At 43.2% G+C, this 25,928-nt stretch overlaps 1 protein-coding gene across 1 annotated transcript in view; it reads left to right on the top strand.

Annotated features, from left to right (window-relative positions):
* LOC147882646 (type 2 DNA topoisomerase 6 subunit B-like) overlaps nt 1-25,928 on the top strand; it is a 132,414-nt gene that overhangs the window by 39,800 nt on the left and 66,686 nt on the right. Inside the window, exons 6-8 of the mRNA XM_087400977.1 lie at nt 14,673-14,699; nt 14,953-15,055; nt 15,303-15,378. Of these exons, the coding sequence (XP_087257103.1) occupies nt 14,673-14,699; nt 14,953-15,055; nt 15,303-15,378 (206 nt within the window). The remainder of the gene's footprint in view (nt 1-14,672; nt 14,700-14,952; nt 15,056-15,302; nt 15,379-25,928) is intronic.

Raw genomic sequence — 25,928 nt, 5'->3', positions numbered from 1 at the left:
ATTTTGCAGCTTTGTACTCTGCTTCACTGGAGGAAAGAGAGACTCGCTCTTGCTTCTTACTGAGCCATGAGATATAGGCTGAACCCAATGAGAAGCACTAGCCAGTAGTGGACCATCTGTCATCAATGTCCCTTGACCAATCTGAGTCGGTGAAACCACTCAGCTTCATATCACAATCTGAAGCATAATGCAAGCCAAGAGAGAGAGTGCCATGGACATATCTGAGAACCCTTTGCTGCATTCCAATGTGTGATCGTGGGACAATGCATGAACTGGCTCAAAAGCCCTGTGGCGTAGGTAATATCAGGCCGTGTGGAGCATAGATATATCAAACTGCCAACCAACTGCCTGTACAAAGTGCCACCAAACTTTTCAGCAGTATCATGCTTACTCAGCTTGAGTCCCTTTTCCAATGGAGTAGCCACAGGCTTACAATTCTCCATTTTAAATTTCTGCAACAACCCCTTTGAATACTTTGTCTGTGACATAGAAATCCCATCATGGGTCTGCCAAAACTCAATGCCAAGACTATAGTGCAATAGGCCCAAATCTGTCATGTCAAAGTTGTGACATAAAGCGGACTGCAAATCACTGCCAGTGAGTATGATGTCATCCACATATAGAACCAACATGACCAATTCTTATTTTTGCCCTGCAAAACATACAGATTTGGCTCTGTATGAGTGTTGACGAAGCCCTGGGACAGCAAAAACTGATGTATCTTCTAATACCAGGCATGAGGTTCTTGCTTCAGCCCATATAGCGCCTTCCTTAGCTTGCATACCTTGTGCTCTTGTCCCTTCACAACCTTGGGGCTGATGTACATAGACCTCCTCTTTAAGATCTCCATTGAGAAAAGCGGTCTTGACATCCATCTGGTACACTGACCAACCATAAAACGCAGCAAGAGAGATGACAGAACGGATGGTGGTCATCTTGGCCACTAGAGCAAAAGTTTCCTCATAATCTATCCCCTCCTCTTGTGCATACCCCTTGGCAACCAAACGGGCTTTGTATTTCTCAATTGTGCCATCTGAATGGTATTTCACCTTATAAATTCATTTCGTGCCAACCACATTTTTCCCAATGGGCACATCAACCAAGTCCCATGTGGCATTCTTCTCAATGGATTTAATCTCAGCTTCCATAGCTTTCTGCCATGCCGGATTATGTTGAGCATCCTTGAAGCTCTGAGGCTCATTTTCAGCTTCCATCACTGAGGTCATCAAAGCAAAATTGACCTTTTTCTGATTTTTTGGAGTGCTGGCCCTGGTTTTCCCCCAAGTAGGCTGATCCTTAGCATCTTGAATGGTCTTCCATCACTGGGGTCATTAAAGTAAAATTGACCTTTTTCTGATTTTTCAGAGTGCTGGCCTTGGTTTTCCCCAAAGTAGGCTGATCCTTAGCATCTTGAATGGTCTTCCATAACTGAGGTCATTAAAGCAAAATTGACCTTTTTTCTAATTGTTCCTGAGTGCTGGCCCTGGTTTTCCCCAAAGTAGGCTGATCCTTAGGATCTTGAATGGTCAACCTTGCCCAACGTCGAATAGATTTCTCTGCTATACCACTCGGGGCTGCATCAACATCTTTAGTGGCCTCACGACGTTGATAATACCTCCAAACATGAGGCTGTCTATTCTCATTAATTGGCTGTAAATTTGAAACATTTGAGGGAGAGCCATCCTCAACATGTGGCAAGCCATCTGAACTATGAGAAGTAGAAGGGGAAGCATCAAGAGACTCCATCTCATCATCCTCAAATTGGATGATGTCCAAAGAGGTGTCATCGCATGGTGGGGATGTGCACAGTTTCCGAGCAAAAACCTACGAGCAGAAAAGTTCGAGCGATAATTTTTGACACCAACCATGCTTGTATATTTCTCAAAGGAATATACAATTCTTTCTTAATTTCTCATTTATGGAACCATATACTTACTTATTTTTCATTATAACCCTCATTTTAGAGAACATCATCTATATATGAACAAACAGTGAACACTTTAGAAACTCCTATAAATACCTCCCTACCATACTCTCTTTTGAGGATTATGGTAATTCAATCAATTTAAAAGAGTTTCCCTAATCTTTAGCAATCCCATATTTGAAGCTCTCGTATAACAATTTATACCATATTCCTTGGATGAGTAGGAAAAAGATATTGGAAACCTCATACTTGAAGCCATTATAATTGATCATAAATTAATCTCTAATACATTATCAAATATGGGAAGGCAAGGGAGGGATTTTCAAAATATTCCCAATTCTCCAAACCTAAGTACTTTTAAGGAAATGTGGTCTCTATTGAACTCCTTCTTACCATAATATGAATTAGCGAGAAGTTGTAACTCTCATATAATGAGATTCTGAACATTTTTCCCTTTTACAGCTCCTCAATCTGAGCTAAGGAGCAAAAGTTATGACCCCTGCTGCGTAGGCTCTCCAAGGGTATTCCGCCGGCGGCATAGGGTTGGGGCAAGCTCTTCAAACCATATTCCTCTGGAAAAATACACTTAAAGGGTCTATTAGAAAGGTATTATATATTTTTCTCAGGTCATCCTGAGGAACTGTAAAGAGGATATTTGCTCAAAATTTCATGATCCAACCAATGGTGAAAGGAAAAGAAAGGATTTTTGAAAGTCGTAAATAAGTCACCACTTAGACATTATATATGTATATTATATAAAGATATATTTATATCTATATCTATTTATCAATATTTCATATTTACTTACATATTCCTTGAAATAATTTGGATTTTTTTGCTCCCCAAAAATGACTTGAGCCTATATATTTGGACCCTCCCACCTTTTGTCCACTCGTCGCTCGGGGGTTTTTGCTCGAAAAATGGAAACCCCCGCATGGTGGCAAGTCTGCACTAGTGGGCTGCATGCACTCATTCTCAGCAAAGAGAACATCTCTACTGATTATTACCTTCCTGGTAGCGGGATTATAAAGCCTAAATCCCCTGCTTTCAGTGCTATACCCCACGAAAATGCATTTGACACTCTTGTCATCAAGCTTTGTCCGATGTGCATCTGGAACCAAAGCATATGCCACTGAGCCAAAAACTCTGAAATGACTAACCTTTGGCTTAAAGCCATACAAAGCCTCAAATGAAGTCACATTAACCAAAGCTTTGGTAGGGCATCTGTTTTGAATATAAGTGGCTGTCACAACTGCTTCTCCCCAAAAAGCCTTTGAAACTCTCTTGAATTTCAGCATGCATCTCGTCATTTCCATGAGAGTACGATTCTTCCTCTCAGGGAGTGGATTCTGCTGTGGTGTGTAAGGGCATGTCAAGTGATGTTTAATCCCATGCTACTTCAAAAATCCCTAGAATGCATGTGACATGTACTCTCCCCTTCTATCCAAGTTGAGTGTTCCAATTCTAGAATTGGTTTGGTTCTCAGCCATAGCTTTGAACTCGTGAAGCCAATAGAACACCTCAAATTTTTCTATCATGAGAAAAAGCCATGTGAACCTGGAGAAGTCATCTATAAAGGTGACAAAGTACCTTGCTCCTCTATGCATGGGAATAGTCATGGGGCCACATACATCACTGTGCACTATCTGCAACACTCTGGTTGCCTTGACCCAATTCCTGCCTTGTTTACTGAAAGGCAAGCGATGCAATTTGCCAAGTGCATACCCCTCACACACTTGCTGGTTGCTGTAATTTTGGCATTCCCTGAGTCATATTATTGTTGTACAAGTAGGACAATGCCCTGTGATGGACATGTCCAAACCTAGCAGCCTGGGAAGTGTTTGCTACAGCCAATACCTTCTAATCATAAGGCTGAGCATCAAGCTTGTATAAGCCTCTGTCATATGTGCCTGTTGCTACAACCTCATATCCTTTCTTTGGATCCTTGATCCTGCATTGGTTATCCAGAAATTCGACCAACATATGTTGATCATGGGCAATGCTTGAAACTGAAATCAGATTTTGCCTCAAATCTGGAACATACCAAACATCTCGGATATACTTAACTTTCCCATTATCAAGCTGAATAGGAATGTGCCCAACCTGCGATGATGTCTTGAGAAGCATCATTGGCACACATAACCTGTCTGCCATGAAATGGTGTGATGCTCTCAAACCACTCCTGGCGAGGAGTCATGTGCTTAGTAGCACCACTATCGATATACCATGTATCACTTGCAACAAGGAAAGCATCCCCTGATTGATTTTCAGCATTCAAATCCCCCCTAGCATCCATCTTCTCATTAAATGCAGCAATCACAAAAACTCTATCACCTTGGGCAAGATGAGCTTTACCATGTGCATCTAAAGCACGAGTTTCAGTGGGGGCAAAAAAATTACTGCTAGTGCTGTCCCTTTGGCTCTTCTTTTCATTGGCAATCCTTTTCTGACACTCTGCGATGTAATGCCCTGGCTTCTTGCAATAATTGCATTTGCCATTTTTTTTATTTTTGCTTGAACTGCTTGCATTCCCCTCCTTGGGCTGAGTTGTATGAGACCGTGTTTTGGCTCAAACTTTTTCTGAAATTTGCCTTTTCCACCCATGGCAAGCACTTGCTCACCCTGACGAGAGGCTTTGGCAAAATTTGAGCATCTGTCCTCTTCCTGCAACAAAAGCCCAACTAACTCATCGAATGAGCCCTAAGAACAATAGTCAATGAAGTGACAAATGTGCCATATGAGGGCGCTAAGCTATTGAGAGTAATAGAGACGAGCTTCTTGTCTTCTATTTCATCATCAATACTTGCGAGCTGATCACGTAGATCAGTGATCCTGGCAATATGATCAGTGATGGCCTGGCCTTTCTCCATCTCGAGACCCTTGAGCTGATTTGTCAAGGCAATGGCTCTTGCCTCATTCTTAACATGATACATGTTTGCCAATCTTTCCCATGCTGCCTTTGCATCCTTGCACGACTTGATGGTCGTCATAATGTGCCTCTTCACAGTTGTGGCAATCAAAGACATCGCTTGGGCACTGCGGCAGTCAAACTTATTCCGCTCCTCCGTCGATGCTATGGGACTAGCAGGAGGGGCTGTAGCAGTGTGTTGTTTGCCTGTAGTCTGACCCGAAGAAGCTGTGCTGGATGTAGATGAACCTGTTAGCCTCACCTCATCCCCACTAACATTATCCCACAAGCCCTTACCAACCAAGATGTTCTTAAGCATGAATGACCACAAGGCATAGTTTGGTCCATCCAGCTTGTCACCCTCAAACAAATTGCAAAAACTATCTGAAAGAGTCGACATGATGCAAAATGGGATACCCACAAGCTGCAAATGTACTTGCAAAAAGAACTGCAAGTCCCAAAAGTGCAACTGGCTGCAAATGTGCATACAAATCCCAAACTAATACTGGCTGTAAATGCAAAGTATGACTGGCTGCTCTGAAATCCCACTGACTGCACAATGCAATCACTGCAAAAATCGCATCAACCAATCATGGCACTTTGTTGCAATCTGAAGTGCAATCCCAAACTGAAATGCACAACCCAAATTTGAAAGAGCGCACCCACGAGTGCTCAAATGCATCCAACGGAGCTCAAAATCATCCACAACTGTAAAGTAACTGCAAATGCGCCCAACAATGCGTAGTATCTGCAAATGCACCTGAGAGTGCAAGAGTATGGGCTGCAAAAACAGTCCCGAAGCGAAATACACAGCTCAAAACACTTACTAAAAGTGCACCTTGGCCCAAAACACCTACAAAACAGTCCACTGACTGTGTGGGCAAGCTGGAGATGACAAAGGAGCTGAAGTGAGCTGCTTGGAGCTGAATGAAGCTTTCGGGAGTACTTCTGAACAGAATACACGTGCAGAGAAGAGCCTGGAGAAGTATGGAGATGCTTGGAGCTGTTAGAACACACCCGAGAGAGACTGGGGCTGAAAAAGGTCCAAATCTGAGCAAAAACGCCGAAAAATAGCCGAAAAACTACTCGAATCGCCTTCTAACAAGTCGTACGAGCTCGAAATCAGGTTTTGACAAGTCGTACAGACTCGCGGCACTGTCGCACAACTGTACGGACAGATCCGTACCGACTGTACGGACGGGGGGGGATGACATTTTTTTTCCCCACCTGAAATGCTGTGGGACAGATTTGTTTGTATGCGGGCAGCTCAGAAATTTTGAAAAACGTCGAAATCGGACCTCAAAAGGTCAGAAAACAGCCGCTGGACTAATGGAGCTACCTCAAACGAAAGCTGGAGAGCTGAATGTGAGAACTAGGAACGCGGACTGGAGCACCAAGCTTGTGGGAGTATGAAAGCAAGCGCGGGAATGGGCTCTAGAGACGGAAGCGCTCTGATACCAAATGTAGGAACAAAGTGGCGACAGGTTGTGAACACAAGTGAGCAAGAGTGCACACAGAAGAAAGCTCCAATAGAAATGTTCACATAAAACAATACAAGTACTTGGTATATATAGCACCCAAGTACTATTGGTCAACCATAAGGTTGACTTTATGCCTACAACACCATATCTTTGTAAACTCTTACACTGCTCCCCTCCTCCTCTCCTCCTTCTCCCCCCTCCTCCTACCCGCCCACCTCAATTTAGAGTTCTCTCCCTTTAGTCTTCCCGCCAATAGGGATTTGTCGCACGGATCTCCTTTGGGTTTGAATTGGCCTTTCCATCCTTGCTTTATGAATGGACTCTCGTTCAGCCAATCTTCACTGGGTTTTGCTTGCCTCGAGAACCGTCACCTTCTAAAAAGACGAGTTGAAACAGCTCAGGAAAGATGTACCACGCTCTTTGCACGCATCTAAGGATCTTATCCCTCCAGGCTACAAGCCAAAGATTGAATGCTTGCGGCTTTACCTTTGAACCTCGCCCCTTGACTTAAAGATGTTCGCTTGTTGGCAAGAGGTTATTTCCAGGTAGTGTTGGATGATCCAGAGATTGTAAGCACTTTGCTTAGAATGGGATATTTGCAGCTGGGCTATAGAAACATTTTTTTGGCTCCCTTCATAATAGGCTTTGACCCTATTGAAGCGGATAGGCTTGGCATATCCCTCTTCATCCGATTCCTAGACTTCCTCAGGTTTATCATCGCCTTCCTGGCCTCATTGGTGAGCAGTTCGAGGTTGTCATTGACATCCCTCCCATCCCTGGATTTCCTTCGACTATAACAGAGGCAATTAAATCAAAGGGGGTACCTAGAGTTAGAGTCGTTGTTGATGACTTGAACATATCTAATTACCATGTCATGCTTCAGCATTCGGATGATTCCTTTTTTTATTATAGAGAGTCGAAATTGTCGGGCAGACAGGATCGGTGCAAGATCTGTAGGACCTATGGGCACTTTGCTAGGGACTTCCCAAGAAAGAAGAAGAGGCCTAAAAAGCCTTCTGGTACAGTTTCTCCTCGACCTCCTCAGAGTGGTCCTCCATGGTAGTCTTGTTATAGCTCCACCGCGATAGGATACTGGTACAACTCCTCGAAAGAGTGCTCCTCTGGCATCAACCTCACGCTCTACATGACCAGCACCTATGGTCCTTTGATGGGCTCTAGTATCGGTCCAACCTCCACCACTAATAGATTAGATGACCGCCGTTCCGAAGGCCAGTCTCTTGCAGACCATGGGAATTACTGTCTTGGTGGCTGGCCGCATTGGAGCTTGTGCTCATGTTCATGTCGGGACCTCCTTTGCTACTTCTTCTGCAGCTCTAGTGGCTATTGCTCAGGAGGTTGCCCAGATTTCAGTCCCCCCAGTGTGGTACCTGAGGCTTCCCCTTGCTTACCTCAAGATCTTGCTCCAGATTGGCCGCATATTGGGGCTTGTGCTCATGTTCATGTTGGGACCTCCTTTGCTACTTCTGCTGCAGCTCTAGTGGCTATTGCTCAAGAGGTTGCCCAGATTTCAGTCCCCCCAGTGTGGTACCTGAGGCTTTCCCTTGCTTACCTCAAGATCTTGCTCCAGATTTTGCCTCGATTGTTGCAGCTCCCTCACCTAATACTACTGCAGATCTTCATGGTCAGGGTTCTTACAAGCAGGCTCATCGACGTCTTTCCTTCTGGATAAAGGGAAGGGGGTGACATCTGCATTCTCTCCAATTTCGACTACATACATCTTACGTATCCCAACGCTAGGCATAAGTGTTAACAATTCCTTTTTGGCCTTAGCAGATCTAGCGGACATTCCGGATGAGGACTTCGTGCTCTCCACCTTCGGTGACGCAGTGGCTGGCATTCCTTTTGATCTCAGGGTGCCTCCCTGGGTTCTTTCACCCGTGGATTTTCCTCCACTTGCTTCTCTCCCTCGCTCATCGAGCAAGAGGTCTTCCCCCATTGAGGGGTTTATTTACGCCTCTAGGTTGGATAAGGCATTCCATGCTACTTCCTCTCATCGATGAGGATTGTTAGTTGGAACATACAAAGGCTTGGTGGTATACCTCATTGTCGCCGCCGCAGGAAGCTTATCTATACCCAGCTCCATTCAGTATTACAGGGGGCTCCATTAATATTATTTTCCTTCAGGAGCACAATCTGGACACTAGAGATTATTCTAAGTCAAGTAAATTGATTTTAGGTCACACATTTTGATCACCTTCCCTTGTTACTAGGGAGGGACATGCATTTTAGTTTCAGATTCTATTCTCCCCCTAGTGGTTGGTCATGGTATCATTATCCCCTTCAAAGCTCAGTGGATCATCCTTTTGATTGGGAGACAAAAGGTTGGTTTTCTCAACCTTTACGCCCTTCACAATCGAGGGGAACATGTCCTTCTATGGGAGGAACTTCTTTCTTGGACCCCCATTACAGATTCTTGGGTCGTAGGGGGTGACTTCAACATGGTGGAGTTGCCTTATCATAAGGGGTAGAGAAGGAGGTATTCATTCCTTGCAGAGAGTAGCTTGGGATGCCTTCTTATTTCAGCTTAGTGGCAGAGATGTTTCAGCTCAGTGGCAAAGATGCTTGGTTGGATGATGCTTTTCACACTCCTCCGTCGTAAGGTCTCCAGTTTTCATGGTCAAACAGGAGACCTCAGATGCCCCATTGATGCATGCATTACCAAATTTGATGTTGACGATTTTGCTTTGGATAGAGGTTGTTCTATTTGCACTGCTCCATGGATCTCTACCTCATACCACTTTCCAGTGGTGCTAATGATTTTTGAGCCTCATAGGAGAGGTCGCTTTGCCGGTCTTAGGATTTTGGTTGCCTTGTATGCATAGGAGGACCTCGCAGAGGCAGCTTTACAGATTTGGGTTTCTCATATATAGTGTGCAGTGTCATCCCCTTCCCTTGGTGGAGAGGGAGAGAGAGAGAGGGTAGGCTAGGGAGAGAGATAGTGATACTCAAAGAGAGACATAATGAAATGGAAATGAAATGACTAGAGCAATGAACTAAAATGAAAGTACTCACATGTAGACCAAAGAGCTTGGAGCTTGATACTTGATTGATTTGACACTTGACAAGTACAGCTCTTATATAAAGCACACACACACACATATGAACACCAATGCATATGGGATAGCTCCCAATGTGACAGGTGGCATCCATAGGACACATTAGACTAGAACTCACACTAGAACACACTAAACTGACTCATCTTGACTCCATTTCCTAACATATCATTCCATTGGTAATGCCAGAAAGCAAGAGATACTCAGACAGGAACTTGGCCTTCGCCATCGGTTGGCAGCCCTTCAGAGGAAAGAGCAGAAATGGCTTACAAATGCTTGGATTCAGGTGCACCTGGTAGCAGCAAGGACTCTTCAACAATCATTGCTAGATCAAAGAGCAGATTATGCCTTTCATGTACAAGAGTCATTTTGGAATCAGGTGCATGATAGAGTCAATAAATACTTTTTTGCAACTCATAGCCCAAGACATAGCAGAGAGAGTGTCAGTCAACTTATTGACTCACACGGGGTTTTGCAGACTGATCCAAATGGCGTCATGTGCATAGCCACCAATTTTTATACCTCACTTCTTGCAGAAGATTCTGACACGCCGGTCAGAGATGAGGCTAGGGTGCAGATATGGCAACACATTCCATTATTGGTAAAAAAGGATATGAGGATTTTACTCGATGCGCCTTTCACCAGTATGGAATTTAAGACTGCTTTATGTGCTCTTCATAAGGGCAAGTTTCCGGGTTTAGATGGCCTTTCCCCAGTATTCTTCATTGTCCATTGGGATGAGATTGGGCATCATATTACATCAGCCTTGTAGGTGGTTTGAGACTTTGGTACGGTGCTTGGATCACTTATAGAGGGTCTCATTCATCCCATTCCAAAAGGGGGTTGCAGAAATTTGGTGTCACAGTGAAGACCGATCACTCTTTTGGGCATCTTTTATAAAATTATAGCGAAGGCAATTAGCTTACGATTGCAGCCCTATCTTCCAGACCTCATTCATGACACACAAACATGCGTTGTGCATGGAAGGAACATTTTTTATAGTATCTTCTCTTTTTGGGAGGCTTCAGATTGGGCTATGTAAAGCGGACATAAATTAGCCTCTCTACTTGTGGATTTTGAGAATTGGGATTTCCTAGAGGGCACCCTTCATCGTTTTGGATTTTCTTATGCTTGGATTGGAAAGGTTTCCTCTTTGTATTGATCAGCCCCCTTCATCGTTTTGGATTTTCTTATGCTTGGATAAGAAAGGTTTCCTCTTTGTACTGATCAACCCACAACTAGATACTTATCAAAGGATTCGGGGGGGAGAGATTTTAGATTTTCAGATTAGTCTATTAGGGATGTCCTCTTGGCTCTTTTCTTTTTCTCTTTGTGGTGGCTGAAGCTATGAGCATTTTTCTCAGATCGCAAGTTGGCATTTCGGGCTGAAGCTTCCCCTGAGACATAATGAGGAACCGATAGACTATGAGTTGGCAGATTACACTGCTGTTTTTTTTAAATGCCACTTCTCATATGCTCATTCCTTTCAGCAGCCTTGGATTTATTTTGTATTGCCGATTGTGCACACATTAATTGGAACAAATCCAATGGCGTTTGGATCAGTGATGAGAATATTCCTAATTGGCAGGTTATACTTGGATTCAGAGAGGGGTTCTCATCAGATCTCTTGGATGCCAGGGCAATATGGGTATCTCTTCTTAACAACAATTTGCTCCAATGTTGGAGTTCAACCAAATTAGACTTGGCTTCTAGGGTGGTGGTTGTCAACTAGGTTTTGTTGGCCACAGCATGGTATGTTTGCTCTTGTTGGTGCAGCTTTAAGGATTACATCAATCAACTCAAGAGGCCTATAAGGAACTTCTTGTGGAATGGGCTTGATGGCACTACAGCTTGGTTTACCAAGTTGGAAAGTTCTTACCAGAAAACGTTTCAATGAAAATTGCCGCTTTAGAATACTCATAGCTACTTCAAATGTTGCAGCAATATGGGCTGAATTGTGAGCTCGGAGCAAAGGCTAGAATAGTATAGGCTATAGCAGCAGCCCAGCTTGCAGTCGGGACAAAAACTGGCCAAGAAAAGGCATCGGACTAGCTCGAATAGCGTAGGCAGCAGCTCATGTTGCAGTTGGGGCAGATGGCGGCATTCTTGAGGCGTGAATAGTAGCAGCAGCAGCACTCTTCAAGTAGGTCGTTTCTTCAAAAATGAGCTCCAAATGAGGTCTTTTTTAGGATGATCAGTAGTAGAAACGTCTCCACAATAGTAAGCAACTATTTCCTTCACAAAAACACCCCCAAAACAGCCAAAACGAGCTATCTTTGAGCAAAGAATGGGTGGCTTTGGAGCAAAAAACGAGCTGTCTTTTCTTCTACGTAGATGTCCTCTAATACCCACAAGAATGGTGACCATGTTGCTCAAAATCTAAGCACAAATCTGCAGCAAACTCGAGGTTGATGGTGCAGCAAAATCCACAGCAAATCACTTAGCAGCTCCAACTCCATGGATCAGCTCCAATATCCACCAAACTCTGCAGCCCATGGAGAGGCTAAGAGTGAAGGAAGAAGGGTTGTCTTTCAAGGAAAAGAGAGAGAGTAGTTTCTCTTTCTTGGCCTCCCTCACCTCAATCCCTTGGAAGAGCAACAAGCAAGAGGAAAAGGACTAGGAGAAGAAAGGATGGAGGAATAAATAAAAAAAGGAGGAAGGATGGCTCTGATACCACATGAAGGAACATGGTGGAGAGGGAGAGGGAAAGGGAGAGAGAGAGGGTAGGCTAGGGAGAGAGTAGATAATACTCAAATGGAAACATAATGAAAGTGAAAGGAAATGAAAATGAGCAATAGACCAAAATGGAAAGACTCACATTGATAAGCTTGATGTAGACTCCTTGATATGTGTGTGATGTGACACACAAGTACAATCATATATAGGATAGGCACACACACTAGAATACCAAAGTGTATATGGGATATCTCCCAATATGACTCGTGGCACTCATACATAAGACTCTACTAGAACACACTAAAACACACTCAACTTGACTTCATGTTCTAACACTTTTTCATGAAAAAAAAGAAAAGAGAATAGGCTGGTCATTCTTGGGTCTTAGTCACTGACAAGGGACTTTGGCATAGCATGGTGCTTAATGATCTATGCCATAAAAACCTTGGCTATATGATATGCCTTTATGGTTTTGTGTGCTAGAATGAAATGGGCCTATTTGCAGAATCTATCAATGATAGTCCATATTCCATCATTCCGTGATTTTGATCGTGGCAAATCAAAAATGAAGTCCATTCCTATACTTTCCCATGGTGCCTGAGGCACAGGAAGAGGCATTAGTAGACCTGGTGCCTTCTGTCTATATCATATTTGACCTTTTGATAAGGCATTAAACTGGTGTATATCTTTATGCATAGTTGGTCAGTAAAAATACCTCTCTAAAGCCGAGTGATAGCTGTAATTCCTCTATCATATCTTGGGTGATGCATAGGCATCATCATTAACCAAAATCGGCATCATTGGCATATTGCTCCCTCATGTCTTCAAGATCCTTGTGATAGGCAATAGTCACATTATTTACCTGGGGTCTTTGAGACAAGGCATTAGCGACTCCGTTCTGTGCTCCCGGAGTATGGACAGTCTGAAAATGATACATTGACAACATATTTGCCCATTTCATGTAGGGATCTTATTAAAGGGTGGAATATGCAGATATGCATCCCAAAACTTTTGGTTATAGATCTCCACTGTGTCCCCATCATCCATATGCAAACTTTCTCAGCTAAGGACATGGTCGTGATATGTTTAGGCATGTGCTTATGGAAGGTATTTTTAAAGTCTTTTCAATTCTTTGGAGCTGAACCATCTGTGGTCTATGCACCCCACCATGTACTAGCTATCAAATGTAAGCTGACCATGCGCAGTTTGGAAGACTCAGATTTCTTTCTTTTACCAAGTGCTGCATCAAACTGCCTTATAAACTGCATGGCCTTCTTTGTTGACCATATTGGCCATTAAAAGTAATAAATCTGATAGACTTTCCACCTTTTAAAAAAATTTGAGTCTTTGTTGTCTTAGCTGCATGCTTTCCCTTGGATGACCTCTTCTTCTTAGACGTGGGTCTCAGTGACCCAGAAGAAGAAGATGAAGATGAAGAGGTGGAACTGGAAGAAGAGGAAGAAGAACTTGGAGATATGTGATGATGTCAATGTGACCTCTCTTTTAGAGTCATCCCTTCTTCTCTTTTCCTGAATCACATGGCGAGACTTCTTACTCTTTTTGGATGTATCATCTGAGGAAAGAGAAGGAGTTGAACTGTGGGATCTTTTCCTGCTAATCAGCTTCTGGGTTGCTCCATAAGAAACTTTCTGTGGCCTTTCCTCTACACAAGGATTTTCCAATTGGAGGAATAAAGGATCCTTCTTGCTTTGGCAAGCTGTTCAAGCAGTTATCTGTACGTGTTTTCCTCTCAAGCATGCCCAATCTGCGTGCACGGCGCTGAGCAGCAAGCTCAGCACCACCCCAAAGATGTTAATTTTATTTTAATACTTCACTAGACCCATGGCTCTCTTAAATACTTGAAAATTCTATAGGTTTCCTTTTTGTTATTTGACCTAGATGGAGCCACTGCGAGCTAGAAATTCACTGCGGCAAAAACTAAAACAATGTTTTCTTGATTTTTACACTCCCTATGGTCTTTGTGTTCCTTTTCTCCCCCCCCCCCCCAAAAAAAAAAATTTTGAAGCTGAAAGACTATTAAATAACTTGAGAAATAATATAATATAGATCAGTAATCTATGGGTCGCTTGACCAATCAAGAAAGGGGGGTGGGCTGGCTGCTATACAGCCTGCTTCTAAGGATTGCAGCTCACAGCTAGAATATTCCGGAACTAGGTGCTAACAGCCAAGATGGAGGATTAAGGAACTCAAAGAGTAAATCCACTGGTTAGGGCCCAATGCCTTGTTGTTATTCGTCAAAGAAACTTATCAAAGATGCCTTGAGATTGAAGCATAATGTTCTCCAACTCTCCCTGATATAACACAAGCATGTGTATAACATGTGAGTGTATGCATGCTCGTGCACAGGCACTCCCACACAGGCTTAGGAGAGAGTTTTCGAGAGGGAAAGACAAGGAATCATCAAGTCTTTCATTAAGAAAAGTGAATAGGACCATAATCATTAGTTACCACTAACGTTTCAATTTAGTGAGAATCAGTTTCTTTCCAAAATGATTGATGAAGTATTTAATGCTACCTATTCAACATACAATTTTCAATATCTTATGAATTTGTTTGATTGAACTCTATCTTTTTGTAAATGTTGCCAGGAGGACAACTTCTAATCATGACCACAGGTGAAAATACAAATCCAATTATTATTATTATGATTTCCTTATCATTTGTAAGTTAAGCACTATTGTCCTTATCTTTGAGTTTCAGATTGCATTGAATAGTGTTTTGAAGGTTAAATACCTATTCTAGTTTGTCTGTATGAATGCTTTGTACTTACCTTGAGTACCATGATGTCTATCTATGGCAACCAAATATTTCAAGTAGAATTACTTTAAAAGTATGAGGTCTAACTCCTTATCAAAAGTCTAAACACAGATTTCACAGAAGAGGATGTCCGTCAATACCAAATTGATGATGCATATCACTCACCAAGACTCATGCAGCTGCGGTCAGTTGCTAAAGAAAGAAGATGCTATTGGTATATCCAAGCTTCAACTCAGGAGCATATTTTCTTATGCCGGTTGAATTATAAAATTGTCAATGTTATAGAGCAGCTTTTATGTCAACATATAACATATGCTTTGATTTCTTTGTTTCAGTCTTTTCTATCATATTATCACATTTTAAAATTCTTGTTTGCCAAAATCACCATGGATTGACAATTAGTACTTTTGAAATTTGGCATTTCTTATCACAAAATATTCTAATGCTTGGTAAACTGGCAGTGGCACAAATGTGACTGTGCACCTCAAGGGCTATCCTACGAAGCTATTGACGTACATCCAAAATGTTTGTCAAAAGGTATTCCAAGGCATAACCTCCCTCTCCATACAAATGCATGTGTGTGTGGGTGTGCATGCACAGTCCAAATGTATTCAAAAGGTATTCCAAGAAAAGACCTCTCTCGGTACATAGATACGTGTGAGCTTTTGTGCATGTGTGTGTGTGTGTGTGTGTGTGTGTGTGTGTGTGTGTGTCCCTTGGTTTTACAGGAACGTCGACATTCCTACTTTGTCTCGTTTAAAGGCATCACCTCGGTTGCTAATGTTATAGATGATGCTGGTACTGTGCTCCCCTTTTCTCTAGCAGCCACTACATATGGATTGGGCTCTCATTATCGTCCTTTGTGGCAACAAATTACTTCTATGCTTTCGCCCTTTGTTCCGATTCCTCCTTTGGAACTCCAGGACCGACTGGAAGATTGGACTTTGACTTCTCCAGGGTCCTCTTCTCGTCCTTTGAGGCTATCTCAGATTACTGTACCTGCATTGTATAAAATTTTCTTGCGGCCCAGCTAGAAGTGTTCTTCTGTTTTTAGTTGTGTGTGTGATGTTCCTCACTAGAGCAGCTATCATGGGTTTTTTTTTCAGCTTCCTCTACCTTATGAGTAGTAGCTGTCTCACTTTGGGATAGCTATGAATGTATATTCTTCTTAATGAAAGGTTCTTTTACACGCAAAAAATGTGTGTGTGTGTGTGTTTTCACTCCCCCCCAAATGTGCGCACGTGCGCATGGGCACATGCATGCATGTGTGTTTGTTTAAGTCACCTCACATGTCTAACAAAGGCAGATTTGAGTTTTCTTTGGCTAGAATGTGCAATTTCTTGACCACTGAGTATATTTTTGGAAAGGTAAAGGCATATTTTGTTGGAAATATAGAGGTCTCCTCCCGTATGGGAGCCGAGCATTGGGGGGGTGAACCGGGGGCTTGTGAGACTGCCACATGGGCAGCATCATGGATGCCATGTGGGCAAGGATCTGATAAAGAAAAGAGACATACCTGGAACCTTCTAGGAGCATAGATCAGCACAATGGGTGAGGCGACTGGTAGAGGCAATTCCAGGAGCAAATCTTTGGCTGAGCGGATCTCTAGAGGAAGGCGACAGAGGCTGCATTATATGGCACAATTGTACAGAGTAGATGGCGGGGTATGAAGAGCCTGGATCTGGTGGCCTGTCAAGAGACAAATCTGGAGCAGCATTGAGACAGGGTTATCCCGGGATAGAAGCGCCTATAAATGAGCAGGCTATGTTCTTTGAAAAAAATAAAAATAAATGAGCAGGCTATGGGGCTTGCAGGTGGTGCAATCATGGCGGGAACAGCAGCAGCATGGTCAGCCATATAGATGGCTGGTTGGGCTGGTTGGAGCCAACCAACCAGGCCATCTGCCAAGGATTCCACACCTAGCAGATGAAGATCAAGTTTCATTTGATAAAACATAATCTATGGAGTCTAGTCAAGGTAAACGAATCTTCTTTCTCATCAATAGAAAAGTCAGTTGCCCTGAAAGCATCTTCTTCCTCATCAATAGAAAAGTCGGTTGCCCCTGAACCTCACCGTCTTGAGCAAGCATACTCAATCATTGCATTGGGCCTTGGAGACAACTACCTGCATCATATTTCTGATCTTGAAGACCCTGTTGAAGCTTGGGCTATACTTGACCACTTGTTTCGTGCAAGTAGCAAGCATTCAAAGCTGTATTTCAAGATTGAATTTTTTGAGTTAGAACTGAAATTTGGAGCACCTGTAGATGCTCACATCAACAAAATAGAAGTCTAATGAATCAATTGGCTTCAATCCGTTCACCGGTAACACAAGATGATGCTATGGCTGTACTTCTTCTTTTTTTTTTTTTTCAAGAAAGAGACTTCTATTAAGTAAGAGGAAAAACCTGCAAGAGCAAGCTTAAAGCGGAATACATCATGAAATCATGAGGATAACTAAACCCCCTCAAAATGAGGTGGAAAACAACCAAGGCTGAGGCTGAAAGTGCCACCTCAACCCTGTAGGAGTCTCAGAGAAGAAAGGAGAATCCTTCCATTCCCTGAAGAAATAAGTCCTCCTAGCTGAGGCTGCACGTGAGGCTGCACGGGAGTCTCCCTGCATACTCGTCCATACGGCCATCAAGGTATGTATGTTGTCTGTCCAGATACTAGCCAATGTGTGCGAGGGATGAACCTGAGTTCCCTCCAATGCCTCTATGCATCTGGCTCTCCAGATATGCCAGGCTGCTATGCTCGCTAGAATCTCCCAAGAGGTATCCACAAAGGCATGTACAGCTGCAAAGGGAAGGTGTGGTATTACATCCAAAGAACATGACTCAACCTGATGATGTCGAATTGAAATGGTCCGAGAGGAGTCAAGTCTCTCATAGAATACCTGAGGCCCTGTAAGAGAAAGCCAAGCCACTGAGCCCCATGTCATAAAGAATGGGAAGTGGGCAAAGTGACTGAAAATCCTGGCTACCCCCATCCAAATCATCCTCGCCTGTCTGCAATCCCATAAGCAATGCTGAATCGTCTCCAAAGCAGAGAGGCAACAAGGGCAAATAGGGTCGGCTCTGAACCTGGATCTCCAAAGGTTCACTGCAATCCCACCATGGATAGAAAGCCAAAAGAAAAGAGTGATCTTTCTATTCCTATGGGATTTCCAGAGTCTCTTCCAGAAGCACCTCTGCAAACCCGCAGTAATATCAAATGCCTCCCAATGAGGAACTCTGGAATGTCTCCAACCTCTACTACTGAGCTGGAATCTCCTGGCATTACTGACTGTGTAACGAAAGAAGGGGATGCTCTTCTCTCGATGCCGTGCGTCAATCCACTCCCACTCTCCAGGGTCCCACTGCAAATACCTAATGGGAACTCCCCCGTAGAGCTAAAGTCTCCAAGATCCGGTGGAGAGAAGCTGAGGGTCTGGATCTAGGAACCACTCTGAATCTGATCCTTGTACCAAAAGACCTACAACCCTGATAGGTTGAAAAGCAGACTCAAGCAAGATGTCCTCATGTGCCACCATCATGCATACCAAAAACCAAAGCATCCTCATGTGCATCTCGAAAGGCCAAAACCTGAAGAGGAGTACCGCCTCTCATAAAAGCACTTGCCCAAGTGGAGCAAGTGAGAGGCATATCATCTGTGTCTACCCAATCCGCTGGAAGGGCTGCCTCATTTTGCAAGATCCTCCCTGTACTCCCTTTGAGATGTCCTGTCAACAACTGAGATTTGGTCTCCTCTGGAAGCCTACAGAAAGCTTTCCATGACCCCAATGATGAGGCGGGTCCCCTCTCCCACCTGGACCACTGCATGTAGAGTGCAGCACCAAGTGGTTTGCCAAGATCATCCAATATACTGTCATTCCACATGATCGGTTGATCAATCTCTTCATGAGAGGAAGGGGGAATCCTCCGAAGAGTGCTCCTGAAACTGGCCCATGCTTTCAGTATGGCAACCATCACAGGGGACGAAGGTGATCTGAGGTGTGTTGCGATGAAATCCACCTAATACTGCCCATCCAGTCTCCTCCTGAAGAAGGTGTGCACATTGATAAGGAAAAAAAAGGAAAGACAACCAGGAATTATGTACTTCACCACGTCAGATAGGTGAGACTTCATAGGGATCAGCTGCAATGTGGGCTCGTAGATGATGAGCTTATGAACCAGATTCCAGAGTATGTGTCTTTGTACTAGGCACCGAGACAAACCCCCACAAAAAAAACTGACTGAACATGGATCACACAGACTCAGAGAGAGCCAAAAGACTACACAGCCCGAAACAGACTGAACTTAGAACTGAACTTCCCCCCAAAACTCAGAAAACAGTCAGCCTCTTAGAATACTATGAACCCACAGCCCACACTCCTAAGCTTCCATCAAGAACAACAGCTCATAATTCCTGCAAAGCTGCAACAGCGCCTCCTCCTCTCCCTCTCTATCAGTATTCAGAAATCTCCTGCGATCAAATCAACATAAGATCACAACCATGTCAAAGAGGCTTTCGATTCCTTTAGGATAACTTCTCTTCCCTCACAAAGCAGAAGATCAGTGATTGACGAACATCTGCAGCAAGCATCAATTGCCTAACTCCTTTAGGACAACCATCATTGATGCAGGTCACGATCCATTGCGCCTTAGCCTGCAATTCCTTGGTCCCTCTATCTCTTTGCATACGGAGTTCATGGAGTCTCTGTCGCCCAAAATCCTTCAGCTAGCAGACAACGATACACAGCTATGCCTTAAGCTGTGCTAATCCATAGATCATCACCAACTATGCACAAACCCAACGGAAGACACTTCCAGCAATAGCCCTGCTGCCTTCATTTCTCACGGAGAGACTAGCTCACATTTATAGCGTCACCCGCACAGCCACGTAGCTTCCTCAATCAGAAAAAAACAGAGCCCTTCCATATGATCTCAGCCAAACCACGATTCTCTGCATCAGCTTACGTGCAAACAACGACTGTCCTACCTACGTAGTAGCTATGCTCAGCCAACGAACAACAGCTCGTAATCTCTGGAGATACAGCGCCAAGGTCTTCTCAGCGCACACACCCTCTTTCATCTACGAGAGCCCCCTCCATTCTTCATCGTTCAGCCTCCTCTTCTCGGAGCCCCCCTTGCATCGTAGATCCTTCCAGCGTAAAACCAAATCAGCTCCCAGCCGTCATCTCCACGTAGCTCCAACTCACAGCCTAGAAGCTCCCCTTCATCCATCACGTAGCCACCTTTGCATGGGCAGGATGCCTTCCCAATCAGTCCAGCCACCTCAGCCTAATTTTCCACCTCATCAGTGACATTTTACCACTCTCAAGACATTTCCCCCAAATCACATTAAATGCACATTTTGGACCTTTAGTCACACAATTCCCACACACATTAGCATGCACATTAAAGCTTGCATGCACCCCCGTACACACACATGAAAAGCCCCTTGACATGGGCACCAAAACATATCAAATTCCCGTAACATGCAAGTGGACATTGACTCAGGAAAATATAAAAAAACCCTTCATGACTTGACTTTACATGACCCCAAAAACATTTCGCTTGATCACACACTGGACACCCTTGCTCTGGAAGTCTGGTACAACCACATTGCATTTCATCATTTCCCATGAAGTCCTTGCAAAACACACTTTATTGTCTAAAAAGAAACTATACATCAGTCCATCATGCTTGTGAAAGAAAAATCCACAAATGCCAAAAGCCCACACCTACCCTAGATGTGTACAGCTATGTGCCTACCCACAACTATATACAGTGCTCAAAAACTTGATACAGATTAGGTCCTATCATTTTGCCCACCCCCAGTCTGCAAACATTTATGTCTTGCAGATAGGTGTATATAAGATTGGCATTTCTTCAGAGATATCCTCATCCATGAGGTCTTCCGGCTTGTCTGGTTTCATCACAGTAGGTCCACAGCTGCCTATACGCATGATCGTATGAAAGTATTTCTTTAGTTTGAAGCCATTGACTCTATACTTATGCTGCTGACCATCCAAATTCTCAAGTTGATATGAGCCATTTTTGAATTTCTTCGTCACACGAAAAGGTCCATCCTATTTGGTCACAAATTTCTTCTTGAAGGTAGAATCCAGACTACTGTTGTATCTCAAAACTAGATCACCCTCCTTGATTTTCTTATCCCTGAATTTCCTGTTTGCTCTCTTCTGATTCTCCTCTTGAATTAAAGCACAATGTTCGACCGCCTTTTGTCTATCTAGTTGTGCTTCCTGCAAATCCAATAACCGGTTCTAGAAAGTAGAATTTGAATCTCATTTATCTTCATTAACATCTGTAATGCAGGAATTTCTACTTCCAAGGGTAATAGAGCTTCTTTCCCGTAAACAAGATGAAATGGTGAAAACTGGGTGCCTTCTTTTATTGCAACTCTGTAAGCCCATAAAGCCCAGTGCAAAGCAAGGTCCCACTCCTTCTCATGTGTTCTCATGATCTTTCCCATGATATTAGTACACACACCATTAAATTTTTTATTCATCCCATTACATTGGGGATAATTGGGAGTTGCATATCTGTGTTTAATCTTCAGCTTTCCACATAATAAATCCATCAGTTCACTCCTGAAACCTGGACGACTATCAGAAAGCAACTCTAGTGGTACACCAAATCTATAGCAGATATCCTCATACACAAATTTACATACAAATTTTGCATTGACAGCCTGTACTGCTCGTGCTTCAGCCCATCTCGTCAAATAATCCATAGCTGTCAGCACATAACAATTTCCCCTGGCTGTCATGGGTAGAGGACTGATGGCATCTATTCCCCATTTCTCAAAAATATTATAAGCAAACATGATATTTCTCAGTTCTGGATGTAAGATCCTCTTACTCATTTGCTGACACTGTAGGCATGACCTGCACCAATGTCTTATGTCTCTCTGGAGGGATGGCCACACATATCCTTCTGTAAGTATTTTCCTCAGCATGATTTTGAAAGCAAAATGTCCTCCACATACTCCCTCATGATTAGCTTGTAGAATATGAAAAACTTCCTCATGCCAGGCTTCTGAGCACCAGATCAGCCCCTTTCATGTAAAGAACATCACCTATCAGACAATAATAAGTACAGCTTTTAATAAATCTGTATTTTCTTTGTTTCGGAACTTCTTCAGGCACTTTACCAGTTAACAGGAAGCTTTCCTCACAAGCTAATGTCTCCCTTCCTTTGTATAAGGGCTCCTGCACTCCTATTGCATCAACATAAGCTGCTGTGATTTCTTGCGCAGCATCATGTGCATTTACATTCTTACCTCTTTCAATATGCTAGAGTGTCCAGGCATCCAATTGATTTAACAGTTTCTTCACCACGCTTATCCATCTCTTCAAATGAACATGCTTAACCTTCCAGACACCTAAAATTTGCTTCACAACTAGCAGAGCATCTCCCTTAATCATATGTCTCTTTATCCCCAGACTAATGCATACTTTCAAACCTTCGAAGAGGGCTACATATTCAGCTTCATTATTACTGCTGGCTTCGAGCTGAATTCCCATTTTCCGAATCTCATTTCCTCCAGGATCATAAATGACAATTCCTCCTGTACTTTTATTTAAACTTTTTTTGTAAGATCCATCAAAGTGTAAAACAAATGCATCCTCTAGTACTTTTTCTTCATTCATGTCAGTGTTCTTCTCCACATCTTCAACTAAAATAGGTCCTTCCTTATAGGTGAGGAGATCAGCCAAGGAAGCTCTGGTAGAGTTCTCAACCAAGAAGGTAAAAGAGTACTCCTGTAACTCTACTTTTTATTTAATCATGCTTCTGGAGATGTTTGTACTATTCAACATATGAGACAGTAGTGAACATGAGGTGAGAACCACAAAAGGTCTGGACAATAGATAAGACCGAAATCTCCTACAAGCATACAAGAGGCTAGCCAGGACCAATTCAGCCGCTGAATACTTCTTTTCTACTTCACTCTTCATCCTGCTGGCATAATAGGCTGGCCTCATATATCTGGAACCCTCTCCCTATTGCAAAAGAGTAGCACCAATAGCATCTGGTCCTACAGATGAATTCACATAAAAAGTCTTGGAATAATCTGGTGGCTTTACACTTGAAATATGAGTCAAGGATTCCTTAACTACCTCAAACACCTCTTCACTCTCTGTCGTCCATTTCAAAGGCTCATATTTTACCACCTGCTGAAGAGGATACAAAATCTGAGATAACATATGAATAAATCTCGACAGATACTTCACCTTCTGGAGAAAGGTATGCAAATGCTTGGTATTCTCAGGAGAGGACAGCATAACTAGAGCTTTTACTTTACCTGGATCCAGCTCAATCCCATTCTCAGATACAATATGCCCCAATATTTTAATGCTGGTCTGAGCTAACTGAGTCTTCTTAGGATTTAATTGACCACCATTATTATCAATCTCATAAAATACCTGATCCAGCTTTCCACAATGCTCCCTTCTTCCACTGTACACACAGATGTCATCAATAAACACTTTACAAAATTTATCCAGGAAGGGTGATAAAATCAGATCTGAATTCTCCTGATAGTGGAGGGGCCGTTGGTAACTCCAAAAGGCATTTTTCTGTGACAAAAACAGCCCCAGGGGGTAATGAAGGTAGTCTTGATTTGATCTTCCTGGGCTATGGCTATATGGAAGTACCCTAAATATCCGTCACACAAGCTGTTTATTTCATGACCCGCCACTTTATCAAGAATATCATCCAGAAAAGGCAGAGGATAGTGGTTTCTCTTTGTCACTGCATTTAGAGGTTTGTAATCGACACAGACTCTCCATTTGTCCACACCTTTTGGCACTATGACCACAGGACTGATCGTGAACTACAGGATAAATTATTCCTACCTTGAGAAGCTTATCTACCTCTTCCTTCAGCAATCTCTCTGTTCCGGGCTTAATCTTCTTATTTTCTAAAAAACAGGTTTGGCACCTTCCTTCAGCTCAATCCTCAGAGGCTTCCCTTTAAATCCCCTGATCTCCTCATAAGAGGTGATAAACAAATTGGGGTATTTCTGCAACATCTTCAAATATTCTTCTTTCTCCTCAACATTGAGATCAGGATTCAATGATTGCTCAATCAACACCTGGGTTGATTCTTGAGAACATTTGGGCTGCATTAAATCCTCGATAACCTCAAACCTATCCACCTCTTCCTCACCGAACCTTGCTGCCCCCACAAAATCCATCTGTGAATCCTCATCTACCAAATCCACCAATGCTATTGTTCCTTCATCACTTTCTGAAGTCATCGAGCACTCATCCTCACTGCTGGTTTCACTTCTCTCTTCCTCTTCACTTGCTAAATCTGAAACTTCAGCCCTGCTTACCATATCGAAATTCAATTTCTTCCCATTCGTATGTACAGAAAAGATTCCTTTCTGCCAATTCTGAATTGCACCTACCTTCCTCAACCACGGCCTTCCAAGAATCAAAGGATAGGCTCCCAACCCCGCAGGCATCACATGACAATCCACTCGACATGAAACACTGAATGCCTCAACCTCCAGACCAGGTACTATCCCTAAAGTCTTCACCTTGGAGTGGTTTGCCATTCTGATGCGATAACTAGAGGAGCGGGATATCTTCAGTCCTAATCTCTCCACACAAGCCTGGGTAATCACACAAATCTGTGCACCTCCATCTATGTAGGCCTCTCCAAAACCCTTTCCTTTATGCCAGGCTTCTACAGCAGGTAAAAGATCCGGCAACTCTGAGACAGACATCAGCTTAATTGTACCTTTATGAGAGTTCTTCTTTGCTGGATTTACAGCCCGCCTCCATTCTTTTTTAAGCTTTGGGCATAGACCAATCATTTGAGCAAATGTAATGTCCAGTTTCCTCATTGAAGGATCTTCCACCAAATCATAATCTCCCTGCTCCTTCCCCATGGAATAATCTGCAGTTCTGTACTTCCTTTTGGGTTTCCTGCTCTTCTTCTTTTGGTAGGTCATCATCTCCACAGACTGCTTCCCCTTCTTTGCACTCGGACCAACCTCCTCTTCTCTATCTCTCTCCCCTAATGGCATGACATCTTTAACTTCCTCCAACTCCAACTAGCCAAATGTAACTGCCTTACCTTTCCCTTTCTCTTCTGCAGTGGCTTTGAGGTACTAGGCTGACCTGCATCTTTTACTTCTACACTATGATCATTCACCTTATTATTTAACCCTGTTGGCAATGGATAAAAATCACCTCCAGCACGAGGAGGCTTATCACAGTGTGTGCTGTAATGTCCCCACTCTCCACAATTAAAGCACTCGACACAAGGTGCAAATGACCCTTGACCTCGTCCTGCCTGCCACGGGCCTGAATTATTTGAAGAAGGCATGCTGCCTCTGCCATAACCACCCGATGATCTACCTCTTCCCCTATCGTTCATCAAATTCAAACTCAAACTCTTCATAAGCTCCGACATTTCATGAATTTCTTCTTTTATATTCTCCTGCTTCTTGACTTCTGGCTGCTGTATTTCTGGCTTCACATGAGAGATAATTTCAGGCACATGCTGAACCATTGGCATCTCTTGCATCATTTGTGACAATCTTATCTGCTTCCTCTCCTTCTCTTTTGCTACCTTGAGAGCATCCTCATAAGTGACCAGCTCACCGACATACTCATCCACTAGCTGAGTCGGCTGTTGCTGCAATAAACATAGCTCTCTCCAAATGCCATCAGGATCTCTAACACACATAAACCTGTCCAAGAAAGGTGTCCTCACCTCTGGATAAGTCGGGTTTCTGTGAGCACCCTGATCATCATGCATCCTTGCAGAGAAAGTCTGCAACCAAGTTCTCGCTTCTCCCAACAAACAAAAGGATAGAACCTACTGAAGGACTTCTGGAGCATTCTTGTCTTTAATAAGAGCTGTGAACTCCAAGCACTCTAAAAACCTCTCTAGGTCTTCATTGGGCAACCTGTGAAATCGAGGAAATTCATGAGCCATCTCTCCTCTTGACTAACTTATCTCAGACACACTTCCAACCAGAAATACCACCCAACCTCTTCTGGGAAAAAGCAAAAATAATCACTCCACTGAAGAAAATTTACCCTGCATCTGACTGGCATTCTTC

This window comes from Dipteris shenzhenensis, chromosome 29 (genome assembly GCF_047967505.1).
Source record: "Dipteris shenzhenensis isolate YYH24624 ecotype China chromosome 29, Dip_SZ_1.0, whole genome shotgun sequence".
Classification (NCBI taxonomy): Eukaryota; Viridiplantae; Streptophyta; class Polypodiopsida; order Gleicheniales; family Dipteridaceae; genus Dipteris; species Dipteris shenzhenensis.
Note: the sequence above shows the minus strand (reverse complement) of the source record. Positions and strands in the feature narration are given on the sequence as shown.